Genomic DNA, 24,403 nt, shown 5'->3' with positions numbered 1-24,403 from the left:
CAGGGCTGTAAGCGTGGATTTTTAAAGAATATTTTTTCGAGGACCTTCAGGGCTTAAAGCGTGGATTTTTAAAGAATATTTTTTCGAGGACCTTCAGGGCTACAAGGCGTGGAGTTTTTAAAGAATATTTTTTCGAGGACCTTCAGGGCTTAAAGCGTGGATTTTTAAAGAACATTTTTTCGAGGACCTTCAGGGCTGTAAGCGTGGATTTTTAAAGAATATTTTTTCGAGGACCTTCAGGGCTGTAAGCGTGGATCTTTAAAGAATATTTTTTCGAGGACCTTCAGGGCGTAAAGCGTGGATTTTTAAGGAATATTTTTTCGAGGATCTTCAGGGCTTAAAGCGTGGATTTTTAAAGAATATTTTTTCGAGGACCTTCAGGGCTTAAAGCGTGGATTTTTAAAGAATATTTTTTCGAGGACCTTCAGGGCTTAAAGCGTGGATTTTTAAAGAACATTTTTTCGAGGACCTTCAGGGCTGTAAGCGTGGATTTTTAAAGAATATTTTTTCGAGGACCTTCAGGGCTGTAAGCGTGGATTTTTAAAGAATATTTTTTCGAGGACCTTCAGGGCTTAAAGCGTGGATTTTTAAGGAATATTTTTTCGAGGATCTTCAGGGCTTAAAGCGTGGATTTTTAAAGAATATTTTTTCGAGGACCTTCAGGGCTTAAAGCGTGGAGTTTTAAAGAATATTTTTTCGAGGACCTTCAGGGCTTAAAGCGTGGATTTTTAAAGAACATTTTTTCGAGGACCTTCAGGGCTGTAAGCGTGGATTTTTAAAGAATATTTTTTCGAGGACCTTCAGGGCTGTAAGCGTGGATTTTTAAAGAATATTTTTTCGAGAACCTTCAGGGCTTAAAGCGTGGATTTTTAAAGAATATTTTTTCGAGGACCTTCAGGGCTTAAAGCGTGGAGTTTTAAAGAACATTTTTTCGAGGACCTTCAGGGCTGTAAGCGTGGATTTTTAAAGAATATTTTTTCGAGGACCTTCAGGGCTGTAAGCGTGGATTTTTAAAGAATATTTTTTCGAGGACCTTCAGGGCTTAAAGCGTGGATTTTTAAAGAATATTTTTTCGAGGACCTTCAGGGCTTAAAGCGTGGATTTTTAAAGAATATTTTTTCGAGGACCTTCAGGGCTTAAAGCGTGGATTTTTAAAGAATATTTTTTCGAGGACCTTCAGGGCTTAAAGCGTGGATTTTTAAAGAATATTTTTTCGAGGACCTTCAGGGCTTAAAGCGTGGATTTTTAAAGAATATTTTTTCGAGGACCTTCAGGGCTTAAAGCGTGGATTTTTAAAGAATATTTTTTCGAGGACCTTCAGGGCTTAAAGCGTGGATTTTTAAAGAATACTTTTTCGAGGACCTTCAGGGCTTAAAGCGTGGATTTTTAAAGAATATTTTTTCGAGGACCTTCAGGGCTTAAAGCGTGGATTTTTAAAGAATATTTTTTCGAGGACCTTCAGGGCTTAAAGCGTGGATTTTTAAAGAATACTTTTTCGAGGACCTTCAGGGCTTAAAGCGTGGATTTTTAAAGAATATTTTTTCGAGGACCTTCAGGGCTTAAAGCGTGGATTTTTAAAGAATATTTTTTCGAGGACCTTCAGGGCTTAAAGCGTGGATTTTTAAAGAATATTTTTTCGAGGACCTTCAGGGCTTAAAGCGTGGATTTTTAAAGAATATTTTTTCGAGGACCTTCAGGGCTTAAAGCGTGGATTTTTAAAGAATATTGTTTTTTTTTTTTTTGAGGACCTTCAGATTATTTTTTGATGACTTTCAGAGCTAAAAGCGTGGACTTTTAAAGAAAATATGTTCAAGATCCTTCAGAACTAAAAGCTTGGATTTTTAAAGAATACAATTTTCAAGATCCTTCAGAACTAAAAGCTAGGATTTTTAAAAAAAATATTTTTAAAGAATATTTCGATGACTTTCAGAGCATAAAGATTTGATTCTTTCGGAATATTTTTTTGTCGAGTGCCTTCAGTGGTATAAGCGCGGATTTCTAAAAATCATATAAGCGTGGATTTCTATAAGCGTGGATTTCTAATAACCATTTTTTTAAGGACCCCGTGGTCTAGACACGTGGATTTCTAAAGAATATCAATGGATTTTTTTAAAGAATATTTTTAAAGGTCCAGCAGAGGCTTGGATTTTTTTAGAATATTTATTCAAGGTCTATCAGAAGCGTGAATTATTTTAAAGACTTTTTTCAAGGTCTATCAGAGACGTTTTTTTTAATGAAAAATTTTTGATTTTCAGTATTTTAAAGAATATTTTTTCAAGTGTATCACAGATGTTTTTTAATGAACCTATAATAATTATTAAATTATATTTTCGATGTCTACCAGGCGTAGATTTTTTAGAGAATATTTTTCGAGGTCGATCAGAGGCTTGAATTTGAATTATTATTATTATTATTGTTATTATTATTATTATTTTTAAGCATTTCAGAGGAGTGGATTTTTTAGGAAATATTTTTCAAGGTATGACAGAGGCATGGCATCCCATATATGATATTTTGAAGACCTTTATACCTTACTATAGAACACCTATCGGTTTCCCATTAAATATACTTATATTTGTTAGTAATAAACCAATGAAGTTAGTATTTCATAATTAAAAAAAAAATCCAAATAACCTCTTTCCGATATTGTTTTTAAATATATTATACATAAATTTAATGAAATTATGAAAACCACCAACACACAAATACAACACAATAGAAACATTTTTTCTACTTTTGAATAATATTGATCGATGATTTATATTACTTCGTAAAAAAAATTACCCGAACTACTAGAAGACTTTTAACAACAGGCGTTACAAAATAACTGAATTTCCCTTTTGAAAAGCTGTGATTTTTATAACATCGTATCGTATCCATCGTAGATAACCAGCAACATCGTTGTGAACGATCTGATTCGATGGGAAATATTTATTAAACATTTACTTTAGACGAAGTCGCCAATAAGTTTACACTGTGGATATTAATCGTGATGGTGGTGGTGTTAGTGTTGAATGCGATTGTGGTGGTGGTAAAGTAAAATCTGCCAAGGAATTGTCTATGTGTGTAAATCTCTGCGATTCTATGTATCTGCAGCTACTTGGGAAATGTTAGGTATTAAAGATGAGTAAAAGCAAGGTCAACCAGAGGCGTGGTATATATTGGAATATATTTTCAAGGTCCACCAGAGGCGTGTTTTTTTAAAGATTACTTTTCAAGGACCACCAGAGGCGTGGATTTTTTTAAAGAATTTTTTTTCAAGATCTATCCAAGACGTGAATTTTTTAAAGAATATTTTTTCAAGGGTCAATACAAGGCGTGGGATTTTTTAAAGAAAAATTTTTCAAGGGTCAATACAAGGCGTGGATTTGTTAAAGAAAATGTTTTCAGGGTCAATACAAGGCGTGGATTTGTTAAAGAAAAATTTTCAAGGGTCAATACAAGGCGTGGATTTGTTAAAGAAAATTTTTTCAAGGCGTGGATTTGTTAAAGAAAATTTTTTCAAGGCGTGGATTTGTTAAAGAAAATTTTTTCAAGGCGTGGATTTGTTAAAGAAAATTTTTTCAAGGCGTGGATTTGTTAAAGAAAATTTTTTCAAGGCGTGGATTTGTTAAACAAAATTTTTTCAAGGCGTGGATTTGTTAAAGAAAATTTTTTCAAGGCGTGGATTTGTTAAAGAAAATTTTTTCAAGGCGTGGATTTGTTAAAGAAAATTTTTTCAAGGCGTGGATTTGTTAAAGAAAATTTTTTCAAGGCGTGGATTTGTTAAAGAAAATTTTTCAAGGCGTGGATTTGTTAAAGAAAATTTTTTCAAGGCGTGGATTTGTTAAAGAAAATTTTTTCAAGGCGTGGATTTGTTAAAGAAAATTTTTTCAAGGCGTGGATTTGTTAAAGAAAATTTTTTCAAGGCGTGGATTTGTTAAAGAAAATTTTTTCAAGGCGTGGATTTGTTAAAGAAAATTTTTTCAAGGATCAATTTGTTAAAGAAAATTTTTTCAAGGCGTGGATTTGTTAAAGAAAATTTTTTCAAGGATCAATACAAGGCGTGGATTTGTTAAAGAAAATTTTTTCAAGGCGTGGATTTGTTAAAGAAAATTTTTTCAAGGCTTGGATTTGTTAAAGAAATTTTTTTCAAGGGTCAATACAAGGCGTGGATTTGTTAAAGAAAATTTTTTCAAGGGTCAATACAAGGCGTGGATTTGTTAAAGAAAATTTTTTCAAGGGTCAATACAAGGCGTGGATTTGTTAAAGAAAATTTTTTCAAGGGTCAATACAAGGCATGGTGTGCTTCGATTTTTTTAATGAATACATTTTCCCAGGACCTAAAAAGCTTCGATTTTTTAAATAATTTTTTTTTTTTTGAATAACCTATTAAAGTGCATTTTTTTACTTTTTTATATCGCCAATCTAATCACAATGGAAAACTACCTTAACCGTTAATTAATTGCAAATTTTGATAAAGTTTAATTATCTATCAAACAGATGTTTGACTTAAAAAAAAAACAAATTTTGTTTGCCATCACAGACAAAACTTATCAAACATTAATTAATCGCAAATTGAGAAATGATACTAAAAAAGCGTCAAGGTGTTTGTTTTTTAAAAACATTAAAAAAAAAATTATCTCAATATTTGATCAAAAACTTCAACACTTTCCATTGCAAACAATTTGATTGAATAAATATTCCCTTCAAACACATGTTATTATTTTGATGTTTTTTAATGGATATTGGATTTTTTTTATATTCAATATTAGTTTTTTTTCAAATTTGGTTCCAAATTAGTTGTAGAAAAATAACATTTATTTAAAATAATTTAAATCTCGTTAATATATAATTATCAATTTTATTTCCCTGCCTACATTTCTATGATCCTGAATAGCATATTTATAAAATATTGATTGCATTTGGAGAGATCTGAGATCCATCCCCTTCCCCATTCTCACATAACCTATTTCCCATGGTCGGCAGTAATAAAAAAAATTATTACTTGCATCCGATCATCATCATTAACATAATTCTCACTTCATCCCAATTGCAATCAATCACCACCAACAAATATAGGTCACACGCGCATCTTTTCAATACCACAGACAGCAACAGCAGCTTCGTTCCAAATTCACGAGACCCTTGGCTAAACGTTCCTTTTTTTGTATTTCCATATTTGCATTAATTGGCTTTGAACTCAATAAATGGACGAATGAACGAACGAAATCGAAAGTGGAATGCAAAAATAATTCTTTTTTTTTTATTACTTCAATACACAAAAAAAATTGAAGGCTGTGCAAAAAATCGGATCATAATTAACAATTGACCTAGATATTAAAAAAAACTCAAGCGAACACCGATTATTATCAACTGCTCAGCTCCAATTGCAAATTGGTACTGCATTTCATTTGCATTGAATTTTTTTTACGAACGGAAATCAGATCAACTCAAAAAGGGGAGGGGTAGATAGGCCTGTAAAAAGATAATTTTAAATAAATTATTATTCTATTTTAATACTTAACGAAAAAATAATAGGGTTATTAATTAAGTGATCAAAATGTATTTTTTTTTTTTAAATATAATCGAATCATTTTTGAAGGACCTATAAGAGTGGATTTTTTAAAAAATAATTTTTTGGAGGACCTCTAAGCGTGGAATTTTTAAAAAATAATTGTTTGAAGCAACTCTAAGAGTGGATTTTTTAAAGTATAACTTTTTGCAGAACCACTAAGCGTGTCTAAGCGTGGATTTTTTAAAGAATAATTTTCTGGAGGACCTCTAAGCGTGTCTAAGAGTGGATTTTTTACAGAAAAAAATTTTGGAGGACCTCTAAGCGTGTCTAAGCGTGGATTTTTTAAAAAATAATTTTTTGAAGCAACTCTAAGCGTGGATTTTTTAAAGAATAATTTTTTGGAGAACCTCTAAGCATGTCTAAGCGTGGATTTTTTAAAGAATAATTTTTTGGAGAACCTCTAAGCATGTCTAAGCGTGGATTTTTTAAAGAATAATTTTTTGGAGAACCTCTAAGCATGTCTAAGCGTGGATTTTTTAAAGAAGGATCTTTTGGAGGACCTCTAAGCGTGGATTTTTTAAAGGATCTTTCAGAGGACCTCTAAGCGTGGATTTTTTAAAGAATATTTTTCCAGGTCGTCCATAAGCGTGGATTTTTTAAAGAATATTTTTTTCCAGGTCGTCCATAAGCGTGGATTTTTTAAAGAATATTTTTTCAAGGGTCTACCAAAGGCACGGATTTTTTACAGAATATTATTTGAGAGACCTCTATTCGTGGTTTTTGCAGAATATTTTTTCAAGGTGTTCCATAAGCGTGGATTTTTTAAAAATATTTTTTCAAGGGTCTACCAAAGGCATCGATTTTTTTACTGAATATTATTTGAGAGACCTCTAGGCGTGGTTTTTGCAGAATATTTTTTCAAGGTGTTCCATAAGCGTGGATTTTTTAAAAATATTTTTTCAAGGGTCTACCAAAGGCATCGATTTTTTTACTGAATATTATTTGAGAGACCTCTAGGCGTGGTTTTTACAAAATATTTTTTCCAGGTCGTCCATAAGCGTGGATTTTTAAAAGAAATTTTTCCAGGACTACCAAAGGCACGGATTTTTTACAGAATATTATTTGAGAGACCTCTAGGCGTGGTTTTTACAAAATATTTTTTCCAGGTCGTCCATAAGCGTGTATTTTTAAAAGAAATTTTTCCAGGTCTACCAAAGGCACGGATTTTTTACAGAATATTATTTGAGAGACCTCTTTCGTGGTTTTTTGCAGAATATTTTTTCAAGGTGTTCCATCAGCGTGGATTTTTTAAAAAATATTTTTTCAAGGGTCTACCAAATGCACCGATCTTTTTACAGAATATTATTTGAGAGACCTCTAGGCGTGGTTTTTGCAGAATATTTTTTCAAGGTGTTCCATAAGCGTGGATTTTTAAAAGAAAATTTTTCAAGGTGTTCCAAAAGCGTGAATTTTTAAAAGAATTTTTTTTTCAAGGTGGTCCATAAGCGTGAATTTTTTTTAAGAATATTTTTTAGGTGATGGTAGTATGATGTTTTCAATATCTTCTGTTTATTAAACGTTAACTGTCAATTAAACGGTCCGGATATTTAACACCAAATCACGATAACTACCAATGGAAAAATTGATTAATTTAAATACACGTGCCCTGGTAATTTTGTTTGTTTGTTTGACAAACAAACAAAATTAATTCCACACAATATCGGAAAATGTCGGAGCTTTTATTAGTGCGGTTGTAAATAGTTTCCAAGAAATCGGATAGACAAAATTTCAAGTTTAATTTTTTTAGATTTATCAATTATATGCCTACCATAAATATCTACTATATAGTAAGCCAACAAATTATGCCATGATTTTGAAAACAATGAAGAGAAACGTCTTGGCCAAACACAAAGGCAGTGCAAAGTTACGATTGTGGGCATTTGGAACGAAGATTCGACGATTATTGTTATTAAATAATTACAAACAATCAAATTATGAATACGCATGTTAGGGGCTATTGGGAGGCCTAAAATTCTATTTGATGTTATCGTGGTAGATTGTATTGCGTACTTTTGATTGGATGTACATATGTGGTTCGAGTTATTTTCGTTTTGAGGGCTGTGATAATAATAAATTTAGAAGTGCGCTACTTAAGTACCCAAAAGTAATTATGTTAGATTTTCGTTTTCTTTTTTTTTTCTTGGAAATCTATAATTTATGATTGCTAGTAAGCGGAATAGATAAAAGGTAAGGACAAAGTCCATACCCGATGATGAAGTGGGTTCTTCTTTCGTATAGATTTTATCGGCGAATGTTCTTATCTAATGAAAAAATTATTATTTAAAATATTCTTGAATATATAGATCTGTTGGTCCTTATATATGTATTTTTGATTCAAAGTTTCAGCCTTGAAAAAATGTTCAATACCAAAAAATCTAAGCTTTTAGTTAAAAAGGTTGTCCTTGAAAATATACTATGTAAACATGTATGTAGATTGGAAGAAATACGCACAAAACATCAATAATAAAAGCTCCACTAATCCATGAAAACATATCCCATATCTTCGATGGATTATCATGTCAATTTTCTTTTGAGTTGACTGATAATAAGCCCTTTTCGTACCAGATGTCGAAAAACTCTTCTCTTTTTCACAGATTTGACATATGTCTGCTCTTCTGAAGACATTATTCTTTTTTAAGCATCCGCATGCTGTACGTTCTTTTTTGTCGGTTCAACCTTTCCAGTTTTCGACATCGTGTCCCAGTTTATTGCTTATCTTACTTTAGTCGAGGGCTTGGCAATATCCATGTTCACTTCTTTCATCCTTCTTATAGGTTTCATTTTCATTTTCCAACTCGGACTCGCCGCCTTGAAGGTTGGATTGTTCATACCCCGCAGTTCTATAACTCAGCTCCAATTATGAAGGAATGTACATTCGATAATAATTATCCAGACCTTAGTTGTGTCAGAATAGAACGACATTGCTTCGAAAAAGGCCTCTCAAACTCCGAAATTGCAAGATGATTTTGGATTAGGACTTTAGTGCATCTGTTGATCTACAGATTTCCTGGAGTCCATATCGAGCTGTTAACTTCCGATGAAATTACATCATAGTGAAAGTTTAGATAGTGTGGAAAATTGCTTATTTTACCCATGTCAAAATCTTAACAAAGCATAGGAACTGCTTGGGGTCTATTCCGGAGAAGAAAAGGAGAGCAGTTCGGAAAGTTCATGGCCTAGCACAAAAAGCGCGGTATAAAGAGAAAAAAGTTAATTTTTTGGAAACTTCTCTCTATTATGAACACATGTTAAATTTTACTTCGATCTGGTAACTCCTTCATATAGAAACAGGTGTTCAAAAAAGACGCATCTGCAATTTTTTTACAATGAAAGCAAGCATTTCTAAATTTTCCATTGTAAAAAAATAGAAACAGGTGTTTCATTTTTGAACACATTTTTTCATTTTGAAAACACTTTTTTCTGTTTATACCGAGCTTTTTGTGCTAGGCTAAGAACTTTCCGAACTGCCCTCGTAATAGGTTATCAATTCCATATTTGACGAACTGTCTGTGCTATGTATACCTACAGAGTATGTATTCAATTGTTTTGCAGCTCTTCCTCATCCTCACATAGACGGCAATAATCCACTCCGTTAATGTCCCATTTGGAAGTGAAAAATCCGATCCTGCAGTGACGTGCTATGATTCCTACAACGACTTTAATCTCCCTCTTACTATGAGCCAATAGCGAAGAAGTTCTACGGCGAGAGAATTCTGGCCATATGGTTTTTGAAATCCTGCATTCATGTTCTGAGGTTGACCATCTTTTGCTGACTACCACGCAGTAGTTCATGCGGTTTTTGCCTCCTATTATAGCAGTGGCAACCTCCTATTGGCTACTTGATCGGTAGAACCCCCTCGTTCAAGTTCATCAGCTATATATCATTCTCTTCTATGTTGCTATGTTCTGGAACCCAACAGCATTTAACTATCCGTCGTATATCATGAAGAACATCATTGCAATCACGAACCCCTTTTGAGTGAATAGTACAAGACTTGTGTGCCTTAAGGGTTGCCTGGCTATCGACATATGTAGTCACGGGTCCTATGTTGTCAGCAGTATTTTGACTATTTCAACTGCTTTCGTGATTGCCACCACTTCTTCCTGAAAAAACGCTGCAAAGATCGTTAAGTTTATATGAGTTGTAAATGGCTAGTTTATTGTAGTAAACGCCTGTAGTAAACGCCTGCACCTCCATCTTCGACCCGTCTGTAAAAATAGACAGACCAGGATTCCCTACTAGGAAACTCTGCTCTGATGTCGTTAATGTCGTTATGAGCGGGAATACAGTTACTGATGTGAATACTCCTCTCTATAAAATCACAAACTGGAGTCGAGCTAAGGATACTGAGTGGCTTAAGCGCCGCCTGACTATCGACATATATAGTCACCGGTCCTATGTTGTCGGCAGTAAATGTTTTCACTATATCAGCTGCTTTCGTGATAGCCAGTATTTCTTCCTGAAAAAGCTGCAATGATCGTTATGTTTATATGAGTTGTAAATGGCTAGTTCCTTCCAGTAAACACCTGCACCAGTACCTTCCTCCATCTTCGACCTGACTGTAAAAATCGACAGACCGGTCAGAGGTAAAAATCCACTTGCCCAGGATTCCCTACTAGGAAACTCTACTCTGATGTCGTTAAAGTCTTTATGAGCGGTTGAAGATTCTGGTAGGCAGGATCGACGCCGATCGCTGTCGGTACTCATTTTAGCCGGCAGTATCTTCATGTTTACCCCTTGCCACCCTACAAGGCAACCATATGTAAAAATGGTGAGTACATCCGTTGCATACAGCGAGTGTATGATTTCTGGTTTTAGTGCCCAACTCTTACGTATAGAGTTCTTGCGGAAGTAGAGTGGTTATTAGACCTTTCTTAGTGCGTCCCTCAACATTCATTTTCCACGTTAGTTTATGGTCAAGGACTGCACCAAGATAGTTTGCTTCTAAAGAATGGGCTAAGGATCTTACGTTTTATAGTGAAAAGTACCATTTCTCACTTCGTGCAGTTTGCGCCAAGACCATTCGCATATGCCCAGTTGGACAGAGTTGGTAATGCAACCTGCTGATCTTTCCGAAACGATACAGTTCAAAGGAACTGTTCGCAAAAGGAACGATCGGTACTAGACCCGATTATTTTGTTCAGCTAGTTCCAGTTGTTCCAATCGTTCAGGACTAAATAAATATTTAGTCCTTGAAAAGTATTCCTAAAATAGCCACTCTTATAGGTCAGGAAGTCCTTAATGAAAATATTCTAAAAAAAATGCATGGTCAATAAAAATATTTTTTAAGTCAAATATTGTTCCTTGGATTTTTTTTATATTCACTCTTAAAGTGCATTTAGATTTACGAAATCCACTCGATCTCAAATAGAGTTGATAAATATTTGAAATCGATTGGATTTTATAGTCTAAACGCACTTCGAATTTCTTCAATGCATGTAACATAAAAAACTACTTCTGAAATACATTAAAAAAATATTACAATTTTTTGTAAAAAAGTGTATAAATGTTTGATTATTTGTTGTTGTATTATTTCAAAAAATGCAATTAGGATTTATTTATCTTATGAGGTTAATTATTTAATTACCAGCTAAATAAAACAGGTTCGTATCCATTTATCAGTTAAGTCAGTGAATGTGGTTATTTATTTCGAAGAAAATCTCAGTCATGTTTCAGTATTTCGAAAATAATTGTACGAAGAGGTTCAAAACATAATAATGACTTGTAAAATTTGTATACTCCTGATAAATTTGTTTTGGGTCACAACACACGCCACAGAAAAACTAATCCAACCAACTGTATGCTCCATACATGCTGGCTGTGTTTTGGGCACACAAATGCCTGGTTATAGAATTCCGAGTTTTGAAGCATTTCTAGGTATACCATATGCCCGGCCACCGATTGGAAATTTACGATTTGCGGTATGTAATTTAAAAATTTTTATTGGATACAATTAAAGCAAAATCTTTTATTACAGCATCCCCAACCCCATCCCAAATGGCAGGGTATATTAAATGCCACAAGTCCAAAATCCGATTGTATACAGAAAAATGTTTTAGTGCCCAATTCGAATGTGACAGGAGAAGAGGATTGCCTTTATCTCAATATCTATCGGCCGAAGGTAAGTAGCATGCTTACATGGAAGACTCTATAATTTTAAATAACACACCCACATTTCTGTTGCAGCCATCTCTCAGCAAATCCAAACTTTTGCCTGTTATGGTTTATTTTCATGGTGGTGGTTTTTATTCTGGTACCACCAATCCCAATGTCTATGGGCCGGAATATTTTATGGATACCCAAGAAGTGATTTTGGTTATACCAGCCCATCGTCTAGGAATATTTGGATTTTTATCGACACATGATTCCGTTATAAGCGGCAATTTTGGTTTGAAAGATCAAACCTTGGCTCTCAAATGGATACAAGAAAATATTCAAGCCTTTGGCGGTGATCCAAAACGTGTAACATTATTTTGACAAAGTGCAGGAGGTATTGCCGCACACATGCACATGCTTAGCCCTCACTCCGAAGGATTATTTGAAAGTATTATAGCACAAAGTGGTACAGCTAGTATAGCAGCCACCTTACAGGAAGATCCACTACGGGTTACCTTGGACATTCTGAAATATTTAAATATTTCCAATGTAAATACTCTAAAATCCACACAAATATTGGACATTTTACGTTCCCTGGATGCCCGTACTCTATTGGAAGCTGTTGATAAATTAAAATATTGGCACACTTATCGTGACACCATATTTTCAATTGTTGTGGAAAATTTCAAATCTCCAGATGCTTTTCTCACGGAACACCCTTTGGAAATTATGCATAAAGCTAAGTATAAACCAACACGCTTTATGGCCGGTTTTGTTCCACAGGAAGGTGCCGTATTTTCTATTCCAATATGGAATTTCGAAAATTTACGCAAGTCGCTTAATCGAAATTTTAGAAACCTCTTAGAACGGTTACTTATATTTCCTTTGAGTTTCGGGCGTGAACAAATTGATGCAGCCATGGATAAAATTATTGAGGAATATTTTCAAGGTCAAGCCGTTTTGAATAAGGAGGGGACACTGAATGTAAGTATGAAATAGATGATATACTGATTAAATTAAATAAGAAAAAACCCAGAAGTTCTTCTAATTAAAACCCAGAATGTGTTCTCACAAAATATCAAAATTCATAGAATACCATGAGATCTGCTCGTAGAAGACCATAGGGCTTTTTCATGGAAGACCGAAATTTTTTCTCAAAGAAGACCCGATGGTCTTTTCATGAAAAGATTCACTAAAGTCTAGAAGGTCAATGGAATACCAGCAGGTCATCTTATAGAAGATCAGAAGGTCATTTCTCAGGAGACAAGCATTTTTATTTATTAATCAGACCAATAGTCCTTCTCAAAGAAGATCAGAAGAACTTCTCATACAAGACTTGCAGATATTGAAAATGAAAGTGTTATCTCAAAGAAAGGCAAGAAAGGTTTCACATAGAATATCAGACTAATATCCCAAAAAGAGCAGAATAACTTATCATAGAAGACATTCTCTCATCAAAGCTTCTAGCTCTGATAAATCTTCAAAATCCAAAATAATAAAAAATCCACATATCCTACTTCTATTATACCTCAATAAATATGTTTGAAATATTCAAGATTTATACTCATTTTATACCTCAAAAAATAGGTTTGAAATATTTAAGTTTCAAAGCTTCTAGCTCTGATAAATCTTCAAAATACAAAATAATAAAAAATCCAGATATCCTACTTCTAAAAAAACATATTTATTGAGGTATAATAGATATATTTAAAATATTCAAGATTCATACTCATTTTATACCTTAAAAAATAGGTTTGAAATATTCAAGATTCATACTCATTTTATGCCTCAAAAAATATGTATAAAATATTCACGATTCAGATCAAATCACACCTCTAAACATGTTTTCTTTAATCGAACCTTCCGACTCAAATTATACGCAAAAAATGTTCATTAAAAATCAACGCTCCTGACTGTGATAATCCTTCAAAAAATATTCGTTAAAGATCCCCGCTTCTGACTCTGATAAACCTTCAAAAAATATTCGTTAAAGATCCCCGCTTCTGGCTCTGATAAACCTTCAAAAAATATTCTTTAAAAATCCACGCTTCTGAATCTGATAATCCTTCAAAACACATTCTTTAAAGATCCCCCCTCTGACTCTGATAATCCTTCAAAAAATATTCTTTAAAGATAATCCTTAAAAAAATATTCTTTAAAAATCCACGCCTCTAGCTCTGATAATTCTCCAAAAAATATTCTTTAAAAATCCACGCCTCTAGCTCTGATAATTCTCCAAAAAATATTCTTTAAAAATCCACGCCTCTAGCTCTGATAATTCTCCAAAAAATATTCTTTAAAAATCCACGCCTCTAGCTCTGATAATTCTCCAAAAAATATTCTTTAAAAATCCACGCCTCTAGCTCTGATAATTCTCCAAAAAATATTCTTTAAAAATCCACGCCTCTAGCTCTGATAATTCTCCAAAAAATATTCTTTAAAAATCCACGCCTCTAGCTCTGATAATTCTCCAAAAAATATTCTTTAAAAATCCACGCCTCTAGCTCTGATAATTCTCCAAAAAATATTCTTTAAAAATCCACGCCTCTAGCTCTGATAATTCTCCAAAAAATATTCTTTAAAAATCCACGCCTCTAGCTCTGATAATTCTCCAAAAAATATTCTTTAAAAATCCACGCCTCTAGCTCTGATAATTCTCCAAAAAATATTCTTTAAAAATCCACGCCTCTAGCTCTTATATTTCTCAAAAAAATATTATTTAAAAATCCACGCCTCTAGCTCTGATAATTCTCCAAAAAATATTCTTTAAAAATCCACGCCTCTAGCTCTGATAATTCTCCAAAAAATATTCTTTAAAAATCCACGCCTCTAGCTCTGATAATTCTCCAAAAAATATTCTTTAAAAATCCACGCCTCTAGCTCTGATAATTCTCCAAAAAATATTCTTTAAAAATCCACGCCTCTAGCTCTGATAATTCTCCAAAAAATATTCTTTAAAAATCCACGCCTCTAGCTCTGATAATTCTCCAAAAAATATTCTTTAAAAATCCACGCCTCTAGCTCTGATAATTCTCCAAAAAATATTCTTTAAAAATCCACGCCTCTAGCTCTGATAATTCTCCAAAAAATATTCTTTAAAAATCCACGCCTCTAGCTCTGATAATTCTCCAAAAAATATTCTTTAAAAATCCACGCCTCTAGCTCTGATAATTCTCCAAAAAATATTCTTTAAAAATCCACGCCTCTAGCTCTGATAATTCTCCAAAAAATATTCTTTAAAAATCCACGCCTCTAGCTCTGATAATTCTCCAAAAAATATTCTTTAAAAATCCACGCCTCTAGCTCTGATAATTCTCCAAAAAATATTCTTTAAAAATCCACGCCTCTAGCTCTGATAATTCTCCAAAAAATATTCTTTAAAAATCCACGCCTCTAGCTCTGATAATTCTCCAAAAAATATTCTTTAAAAATCCACGCCTCTAGCTCTGATAATTCTCCAAAAAATATTCTTTAAAAATCCACGCCTCTAGCTCTGATAATTCTCCAAAAAATATTCTTTAAAAATCCACGCATCTAGCTCTGATAATTCTCCAAAAAATATTCTTTAAAAATCCACGCCTCTAGCTCTGATAATTCTCCAAAAAATATTCTTTAAAAATCCACGCCTCTAGCTCTGATAATTCTCCAAAAAATATTCTTTAAAAATCCACGCCTCTAGCTCTGATAATTCTCCAAAAAATATTCTTTAAAAATCCACGCCTCTAGCTCTGATAATTTTCCAAAAAATATTCTTTAAAAATCCACGCCTCTAGCTCTGATAATTCTCCAAAAAATATTCTTTAAAAATCCACGCCTCTAGCTCTGATAATTCTCCAAAAAATATTCTTTAAAAATCCACGCCTCTAGCTCTGATAATTCTCCAAAAAATATTCTTTAAAAATCCACGCCTCTAGCTCTGATAATTCTCCAAAAAATATTCTTTAAAAATCCACGCCTCTAGCTCTGATAATTCTCCAAAAAATATTCTTTAAAAATCCACGCCTCTAGCTCTGATAATTCTCCAAAAAATATTCTTTAAAAATCCACGCCTCTAGCTCTGATAATTCTCCAAAAAATATTCTTTAAAAATCCACGCCTCTAGCTCTGATAATTCTCCAAAAAATATTCTTTAAAAATCCACGCCTCTAGCTCTGATAATTCTCCAAAAAATATTCTTTAAAAATCCACGCCTCTAGCTCTGATAATTCTCCAAAAAATATTCTTTAAAAATCCACGCCTCTAGCTCTGATAATTCTCCAAAAAATATTCTTTAAAAATCCACGCCTCTAGCTCTGATAATTCTCCAAAAAATATTCTTTAAAAATCCACGCCTCTAGCTCTGATAATTCTCCAAAAAATATTCTTTAAAAATCCACGCCTCTAGCTCTGATAATTCTCCAAAAAATATTCTTTAAAAATCCACGCCTCTAGCTCTGATAATTCTCCAAAAAATATTCTTTAAAAATCCACGCTTCTGACACAGACAATCCTTCAAAAAATGTTCTTTAAAAATCCACGCCTTTGGCTCTGATAATGCTTCAAAAAATGTTCTTTAAAAATCCACGCCTATGGGTGTGAGGGTTCTCTAAGAAATGTTCTTTAAAAATCCACGCCTATGGGTGTGAGGGTTCTCTAAGAAATGTTCTTTAAAAATCCACGCCTTTGGCTCTGATAATGCTTCAAAAAATGTTCTTTAAAAATCCACGCCTTTGGCTCTGATAATGCTTCAAAAAATGTTCTTTAAAAATCCACGCCTCTGGCCCTGATAATCCTTCAAAAACTATATCAAAAAGACACGTATGTTCCCTTTTAATAAATTTAAATTTCTTATTTCTCCCATTTCAGTTATTTTCCGATCGTGTATTTCTGCATTCGTTCTATCACGATACGTTGACATTTGCGAATACCATCGATACCCAGAAATATCCACTACAATTGTACATATTCAATTACAAAGGACCCTATAGTTATGCCTCAATATTTTCAGGAGGTTTAAGCAATTTAAAATATGGTGTCATTCATTCCGATGAATTATTATACCTATTTCGATCGCCAGCATATTTTCCCGACTATCCGGCAAATTCCACAGATGCCAACGTGAGTCAGGAATTTGTGCGATATTTTGTTGATTTTGCTGTTAATCGGTGAGTAGTAAAAAATTAAACCAATATCGAAGGTATTTCATAAATTACCTCTTCAACAGAAATTCACCTTCAACACCAAAATGTAACAAAGAAAATTATCCACTTGATTCGCAAGATAAAATATGTGATTATACATATTTCCATAATGATGGGAAGGATTCATATATTATGGAAACTAATAATTATTTTAATGTGAGACGAATCAAAGTTTTGGAAGAGATTTTCCAATATAAACTAAGGAAATAAATTGGAATATACGAGTTTAAATAAACATACCTCCAATATTGAACTACTGAATTATCGCAATTGAAAATCCCTTATATAAATCAATACTAAATTTTTATCCTATTTTATTACAATGAAAAAGATATTAAATATTACAAAAAATACAAAAACTTTATATTTTAATTAAACAAATTGTTTTTAAATATCATACAACCTCTTTTTATACAAATTATTTATATATGAGAACATTATTTTAATTGACAACATATCGTATAATACATAAATGCATATGTATGTAAAAAAGCCATGGAATGATTTCATTAAAAGCTATTGTCTATAAATGGAATGATTTTTGTTTTCTTGTGTCACACATTCATTCATACGGTTTTTGGAAGTACATGTTTTGACAACCCACTCATCATTTGTTTTTGTTTGTTCGTCTTCAGCAACAGTTTTGTTTATTTTGCCTTTTTAGCTTTATTCGACTTTTTAACTGTTGCTGGTGTTGGGTTTTTTGAGGCCTTACATTTGATGAGCAATGCAGCCAAAATAACCAGCACAACAACTCCGCCAACAATAAATACAATCTGTTGATTGTCACCCATAGTTTTTAATTGTTCTGTGATGAAATTATTCCTGTGGAGGGGAGAGAGAAAAAAATATTTATTTTTTTTCTAATATTGTTGTTAAATAGTTTATACTCACATGTTATTAACTTCGGGTGGCACTGCTTCAGGATTTGTTTGTTTGGCAAAGTCCTTGGTGGCGAAATCAATGAATTGCTGAGCAGTATACAGTTTCGATTTATAACGATATACTTTGCCTTGGCGTAGTCTGAAAATAATGAAAAAAAGGAAATATTATTATAAGAATAAAAAATATATACTCCTATTACAATGGAAAATTTACTCATAGAAATCAATAGGTATTCTAATAGAGGACATAAAGGTCTTCTGATGGAAGACCAAAAGGTATTTTTATAGAAGACCAGCAGATAAACCAGAATATATTCTCATAGGAAATCAGAAGTTACTCTGATCGAAGACCAGCGGGACTTCTCATATAAAACCAGAAGGTCTTCTTATAAAAAAAACAAAAGATGTTCTCATTCTTAAGGAAGACAAAAAGGTTTTCTTATAGAAAACTAAAATGTCGTCTTAATAAAGAAGACCGAAAGGTCAAAAAATTAATTTTGTCGAATACCAAAATGTCTTCTTATTGTAGACTAGAAGGTCTTCTCATAGAGGAACAGAATGTCTTCTAATTGAGGACCTTCAAAAAATAATCATTAAAAATCCACGCTTCTGGCTCTGATAATCCTTCAAAAAATAATCATTAAAAATCCACGCTTCTGACTCTGATAATTCTTAAAAAAATATTCTTTAAAAATCTACATTCTGACTCTGATAATCCTTAAAAAAAATCCACGCTTCTGGCCCTGATAATCCTTCAAAAAATAACCTTTAAAAAACCACGTTTCTGACTCTGACATTCCTTAAAAAATATTCTTTAAAAATCCACTCTTCTGACTCTGATAATCCCTCAAAAAAAGTCCACATTTCTAAGTCTGATAGTCCACGCTTCCGAGTCGGATAATACTTCGAAAAATATTCTTTAAAAAACACGATTCTAATTCTGGCAAACCTTCAAAAAAAATCTTTAAAAATCTACGCTTCTAATTCTGGCAATCTTTAAAAAATATTCTTTAAAAATCCACACATCTGACTCTGATAAACCTTCAAAAAAAAATCTTTAAAAATCTACTCTTGTGACTATGACAATCCTTAAGAAATATATTCTTTAAAAATCTACGCCTCTGTCTTTGATAATCCTTCAAAAAGTAATCCTCCAAAAATAATCTCTACAAATCAACGCTTATGACTCCGATAATGCTTCGAAAAATCTTCTTTAAAAATCTACACTTCTGAATCTGATCTATAAACAAATATTTTTTAAATCGAAAATAAATTTTGGTTTTCTTCTTTACTTACAATATAAACTCTGGCGATTCGACAATGCCAAAACGTTTTGCCGTTGAAATACCAGCTTCCAAACGATTAATACGAGCCACATTAAGACGATGTTTTAGGTGGGCTCCCACAGCTTCCCATGTAGCATGTAAACGTAAGCAAAATACACAATCGGCAGAATAGCTAATAGAAGAAAAAATAAACATTAACAAATAGTTAATCATCATCACCCTTTAACATACACACATGCACACAGATATACTAATACCACGTAGGTGTATATTTAACAAAAAAAAACTTACAAAAATACAAGCCAATCCCCGGTGGTGGCACCCGTCGAAGCCTGAGTCAAATGTTCAAAATTATCATCAGCCAATTCTTTAACGGCCGGTTCAGGATTTTCACTGAACATTCGAACAATATCTTCGGCATTATTTTCCCCGTAATAGAGTAGAGGTACGCCACGTCTAAAATAGATCAAAGCTGGCTCCTTTGTCGGATCATACAAGTTGACCATGTGGCTATTCATAGCCTTCACCACTATGGCTCCAACATTTTCCTTTAGTTCTTTTTCAACATTTTCCAAGGTTTGTTCCAGCTCATCGCATTTGGGGCAATTGTTTTTTGCTATACAACAAGAACAGAACAACAACAACAAAATAACAACAACGGTAAATGTTGAAAGGTCACATCATCATCATCACTTGTTGATACTCACTAAACAAAACGATGACGTTATCTTCACCGGTAAGCATATGAATTAAATCGGTGTCGTCCACCTGTTCAATGACTGCAGCTCCACAGACCATGGCCACAATGAGCAGTGGCAATAATTTGCCAAGTAGAACAGACATTTTTTTGTGTTTGTGTAGTTACGGACGGATGGATGATCAGCTAAAACAAATCTGGGGCAAGTGTCCGATAAATGGACCCGGAGGAGAACAAACTACTTCTAACTCCAAGACACAACAACAAAGACATACAATCGTAAAGACTTGACAAGACGCATTTTCCAATATTAGTGTCAAATTTGTGCTATAGAGGGCTACACATTTTAATGGAAAATGCAAGGTATATTTAATAAGGTAGCCGCATCGGCCCAGCTGTTGGACAAATAAATGTCAAAAATGTTGTTGTAATGTTGAACCAAAAAATTAAAAAACAAAATTATGAATGAAAATCTCCGAATTTCGAAGAGCTTTTTTGGCAATACTTTTAAACATTTTCTACAAGAATTTGTGTAAAAAATCTTGCCAATCTGTTTGTTTTGGCAAAATATTTTTGACATATCAAAATACAACAACCGATGTTTGTTGTAGAAATTCGCCGATGCGGCTACCTTGTATATCTACCTTGGGAAAATGCACTTTTTGATGTTCTCTCACCAAAAAATACTTAACAGCAATGTTAATTATTTTGAAAAATATGGTAACCAAAGTGAAGTTTGAGATTGTATGAAATTAAATTATTATTTTTTTGCGTGCTTTATTTGAAGAATTTAAATCAATTGCCGTGTTCCCCTGCCACAGTTCATCTTTAACAGTCGTGACCCCCTTTGTCATGGGTGTAATGGTCGAAAATGGTATTGTGAAAGTTGGTACACCGATTTGTGTGCCGAGCAAGGAGTTTGTCGATATTGGCATTGTCACCTCAATCGAATCAAAAATATTTGGGTTAAAATTGAACCCATACCCGGTGATCACCAAAAATGTTTGGCCGTCATTTTGAAGCTGATGATAAGTTGGCCAAGGTCTCGATGCTTGCAAGGATTACATCCGTGATGATTTGATTAAGGCTGATTGGTCTCTAATGGTTGAACTGGAGAAACTTTTCCAAATTTTATAAATTGTTTATAAATTTTTAATTTGTTTGCAATATGTTTATTGATGTGGATGCCTGAAGATTACGATGCGGATTCAAATAATGACCCATGAATACTAAAACAACAATGATTTTAGGGTATGCCAGGGTATTATAGCTCTGTGCAGCCCCAAGAGTTTGTAACGCCGCGACGTGTTGGTCCTAGACCCACCGTTAAGTATACCGATCGTCATATCTCGACTAGCTGAATCGATCTAGACATGTGTGGCCGTCCGTCTGTCCATTATTATTTGTTCTTCTGGCCAATGAAGATCCCTATGATTTTTGGTAAAGATCAGTTGATATTAAGGGGATGAAATGGACCAAATACTTTATTTTTGTCGGTTTTCTGGTCGCTCCAGAGGCCGCAATTCTGACCCCAACATTGCGAATTTTTACACGGAGAATGGGATCAGGGCAAAGAATAAACATGCCAGTTTTAAATAAAGATCGGTCAATATTTAGCGTGTCAAATGGACCCTGACTTTTGTGTGAAAAATTAAAAATTTTTGTTCTATACGGAATAGAGTGGTTGACCTTTAAATTGATACCAATACCAATATTGTCGTATGTACTCGGCTGCGGGAGTTACACTTAAGTATTAAGAGGTGTTTAGGTTATTCAAATATAATTTAGTAAACCATTACCACACGGTGATCGCTTTGAAATGTTCCATGAGGTTGCAGTTATGGTCAAGGACAACGCCTATAATTTTCGGTGATGATCAGATAATAATTTTGGGCTGAAGTGGACCAAAAACTTATTTTGTTGTGTTTTTACGAGTCGATTTATAGGCCACAGGCCGAATAGCACAGCACAACCCACGGTGAAGGGAATCTGGACAAGCACTTAGAAGGGCTGTACTGAATATCTGTAATATTTGTTTACCTCTAGTCGGTCAAGAGGTTGCAAATATTGCGAAATATTGCTCAAGCTCAGAATAAAGAACTACAGGAAGTCAAATTTTCGTTGAAGTTGTGTAGGGTATCATATGGTCGGCCCCGTTCGACTATACTGCTCGGCTCACTGGTTTTCAATCTATTTTTTTTTTACTTATGACTAAAATATCCTCCGTCACTTCAAAATTTTTATTTCCGCTTCAAAAAAAAATCTTCCCAAAAAAATAAAAACACACAAAATTATTAAGTTTATGGCAATAAATAAATTAATTATACAACAACAACAAAATTATAAAAAATGTTTTATTATTAATAATTGGGTACTAACAAACCGATTGGATTATTAGTTTATGAGTTATCGTGCCCGCCATTCGCGAAACGCTGCTTCGAGAAATGCGTTTAAGAATCACTCTTGCCGTCACTTGATGCTGACTCAATCAATTGGCTATATCTTCAAGAGTAGATCGGAATAAAAAAAAATATGAAACCGAGAATAGGGGGCTTTGGTGCACCTTTTACATAAAATCTGACAAAACTATATATGAGAGCTATATTAAATCTGAATCGATTTTCTCGAAACTAAGCACATATCATTCTGGACCTAATTGCCAAAGTGCCAAATTTCGTGCAAATCGAAATATATGAAGGGACTTTGGTGCCCCATTTACCTTAAATCTTAAATCTGAACCGATTTTCTTTTTCGCGGTCTTCAAAGTCTCTTCATAGTATCCAGATTTTTATTAAGTTGATTGAAATAAGTATTGAATATATATTCCCTTCTTACGTTTATAAATTGAAAGGCTTTTTCGCGGTTTTTCACTATTTACATTGTGTTTTCATTTAAAAGTCGAAGTCGACTTTTAATTTTTGACGAAATCTCAAAATCGACTTTCGATTTTCCTTTAAATACTTGCAGCCTTATTCTGAATGTCAATACCACGTGAATCTACTCGCTCTTCCCCTTCGACTTATTCTGAACAACATTTACCAGTGATTTTTTTTCGCATTCTCGCTGTCGCCTTATTTTGAATAAAGTTCGAAAGCGAAAAAATCCGCTTTGTGGAAAAATTAGGTATTCTGGATTACAGGCAGTGGGAGAATGTGATGACATTTTGTGCGAAATTTTTCGCAAAAAATTCGGCTTAACTCTAGTTTAGTAAAAACGATGAGATTTTTCTGATTTTTTTTCCAGAGGTAGGAATTTTTACCCTAATTAAGGGGATATTTTTTTTTCTTGGGGGACTACCCGGTTATTTGACCTGGAAGTTTGGTTACGGGATCCCGGTTATATAGGTATCATTTTAATGGTTATTAAAATACCTTTCCATTGAGTGATATGATGGGGTTTTCTCAAACCGTTTTGGAGGTACAGTCAAAAAACTGGTTTTTGGACCCCAATTTTTTTTTTTGACCTCCTAAAAGTCGAACATGGGTCCATTATAGTCCCTCTCCAATCCTGACTCAAAGACCAACCTGACCTGACTCAAGACCAAAGACCAATTTGCCCTTTCCAAAATGGTGCGATATGTGGCTGTAACTGTTGTGGATCAAAAGATATGGGCCTTAGAACCCTACAAAACCAAGGAAAATCTTTCAACCATTGACAATTTTGAGGCGGCCTTTTTTCTATAAAATGCTTAAAGGAGCCAATATATTTAATACCTGCAGGAGGAATTTTTCTACAGAAAATCTGCAGGATCTTAGTCCTAAAATGAGTATTATTTCTGCTGACCTCTGGTCTGGAGGGAAAACTCAAATAATCTTTTCATTAGAAAAAACTGTCTTCTGACTTTAGAAAACACAGAGGCGGTATTTTATCTAAAGAAAACATGGTGGTTGTCTTCTGTCTATTGGAGAGCTTTTATTTAGCAAATATCAAATGGAGGTCTTCTATGTAAAGATGATTCTATATAATTAACCAAACCATAGAATAAATTAAGCAATCCATATATATACAAAATCTAAAGAAGGTCTTCTATCTAAAAAGGCTTGGAGGAGTCATTTTTTATATTCAAGGCCTAGAAGAGACTATCAATGAATTAAACCTTTATGTGATCTGAAGGGAAACCTAAAATAATGTCTTCTAACCATTGAATTGAATATCTGACGAAGGTTGTTTATTTGTAGAAACTGTCTTTTGGCAAGGGACCATAACCCGAAGGCTGATCTTCTGTGTATAGAAGAACTTTAATCTAGAAAATTTCCGAGGGAGGTATTCTATTAACAAAAACAAATAATAATAATTATCCTATCCATAGAAAATCTAAAGCAGCTCTTCTATCTATAGAAAATATGGAGGAGGTCTTCTTTCCATAGAAGGGTCGGAGGAGACATTTTTTATAGAACTTTTTTCTACAGAAGACCTATCCATAGAAAATCTAAAGCAGATCTTCTATCTATAGAAAATATGGAGGAATTTTCTTTCCATAGAAGGGTCGGAGGAGACATTCTTTATAGAACTTTTTTTCAACAGAAGACCTTAAAAGACCTCTAATAAGTCCTGATCGGCCCCACAATTGGTTTGTTCCCGTACTACAAGAATCTACTAATTTTTACTATTTTTCCGATATCATAAAGGAAAAAATGTTATCGTAGTAAAAAATTGTACTTTCTTGCAGGTTCTAAAACTGGCCAAATGTGTCAACATGTTC

General features: G+C 33.5%; 3 protein-coding genes across 3 annotated transcripts in view; 1 reads left to right on the top strand and 2 right to left on the bottom strand.

Moving 5' to 3' along the window:
• The window catches only part of LOC133332158 (juvenile hormone esterase-like), a 29,310-nt gene extending 21,005 nt beyond the window's left edge, over nucleotides 1-8,305 (bottom strand). Inside the window, exon 1 of the mRNA XM_061540537.1 lies at nucleotides 8,279-8,305. Within this exon, the coding sequence (XP_061396521.1) occupies nucleotides 8,279-8,305 (27 nt within the window). The remainder of the gene's footprint in view (nucleotides 1-8,278) is intronic.
• A 2,970-nt stretch (nucleotides 8,306-11,275) lies between these two features.
• On the top strand, nucleotides 11,276-17,044 carry LOC133332157 (juvenile hormone esterase-like). Its single transcript, XM_061540536.1, is given in 5 exon segments — nucleotides 11,276-11,479; nucleotides 11,536-11,684; nucleotides 11,759-12,638; nucleotides 16,500-16,798; nucleotides 16,858-17,044. Coding segments are annotated over 5 exon segments (1,719 nt in total).
• Nucleotides 17,045-17,481: 437 nt separating this feature from the next.
• Nucleotides 17,482-19,847, bottom strand: LOC133332156 (thioredoxin domain-containing protein). Its single transcript, XM_061540535.1, has 5 exons — nucleotides 19,712-19,847; nucleotides 19,296-19,620; nucleotides 19,015-19,176; nucleotides 17,729-17,857; nucleotides 17,482-17,659 (listed from the first exon to the last, which is right to left on the bottom strand). Exons 1-5 carry the CDS (start codon nucleotides 19,845-19,847, stop codon nucleotides 17,482-17,484), a joined length of 930 nt encoding a protein of 309 aa, XP_061396519.1.
• Between the last annotated feature and the right edge of the window lie 4,556 nt (nucleotides 19,848-24,403).

Source organism: Musca vetustissima, unplaced genomic scaffold (assembly GCF_032173495.1).
Source record: "Musca vetustissima isolate MV318-11 ecotype Yass unplaced genomic scaffold, APGP_CSIRO_Mvet_v1 utg5251, whole genome shotgun sequence".
Taxonomy (NCBI): domain Eukaryota; kingdom Metazoa; phylum Arthropoda; class Insecta; order Diptera; family Muscidae; genus Musca; species Musca vetustissima.
Note: the sequence above shows the minus strand (reverse complement) of the source record. Positions and strands in the feature narration are given on the sequence as shown.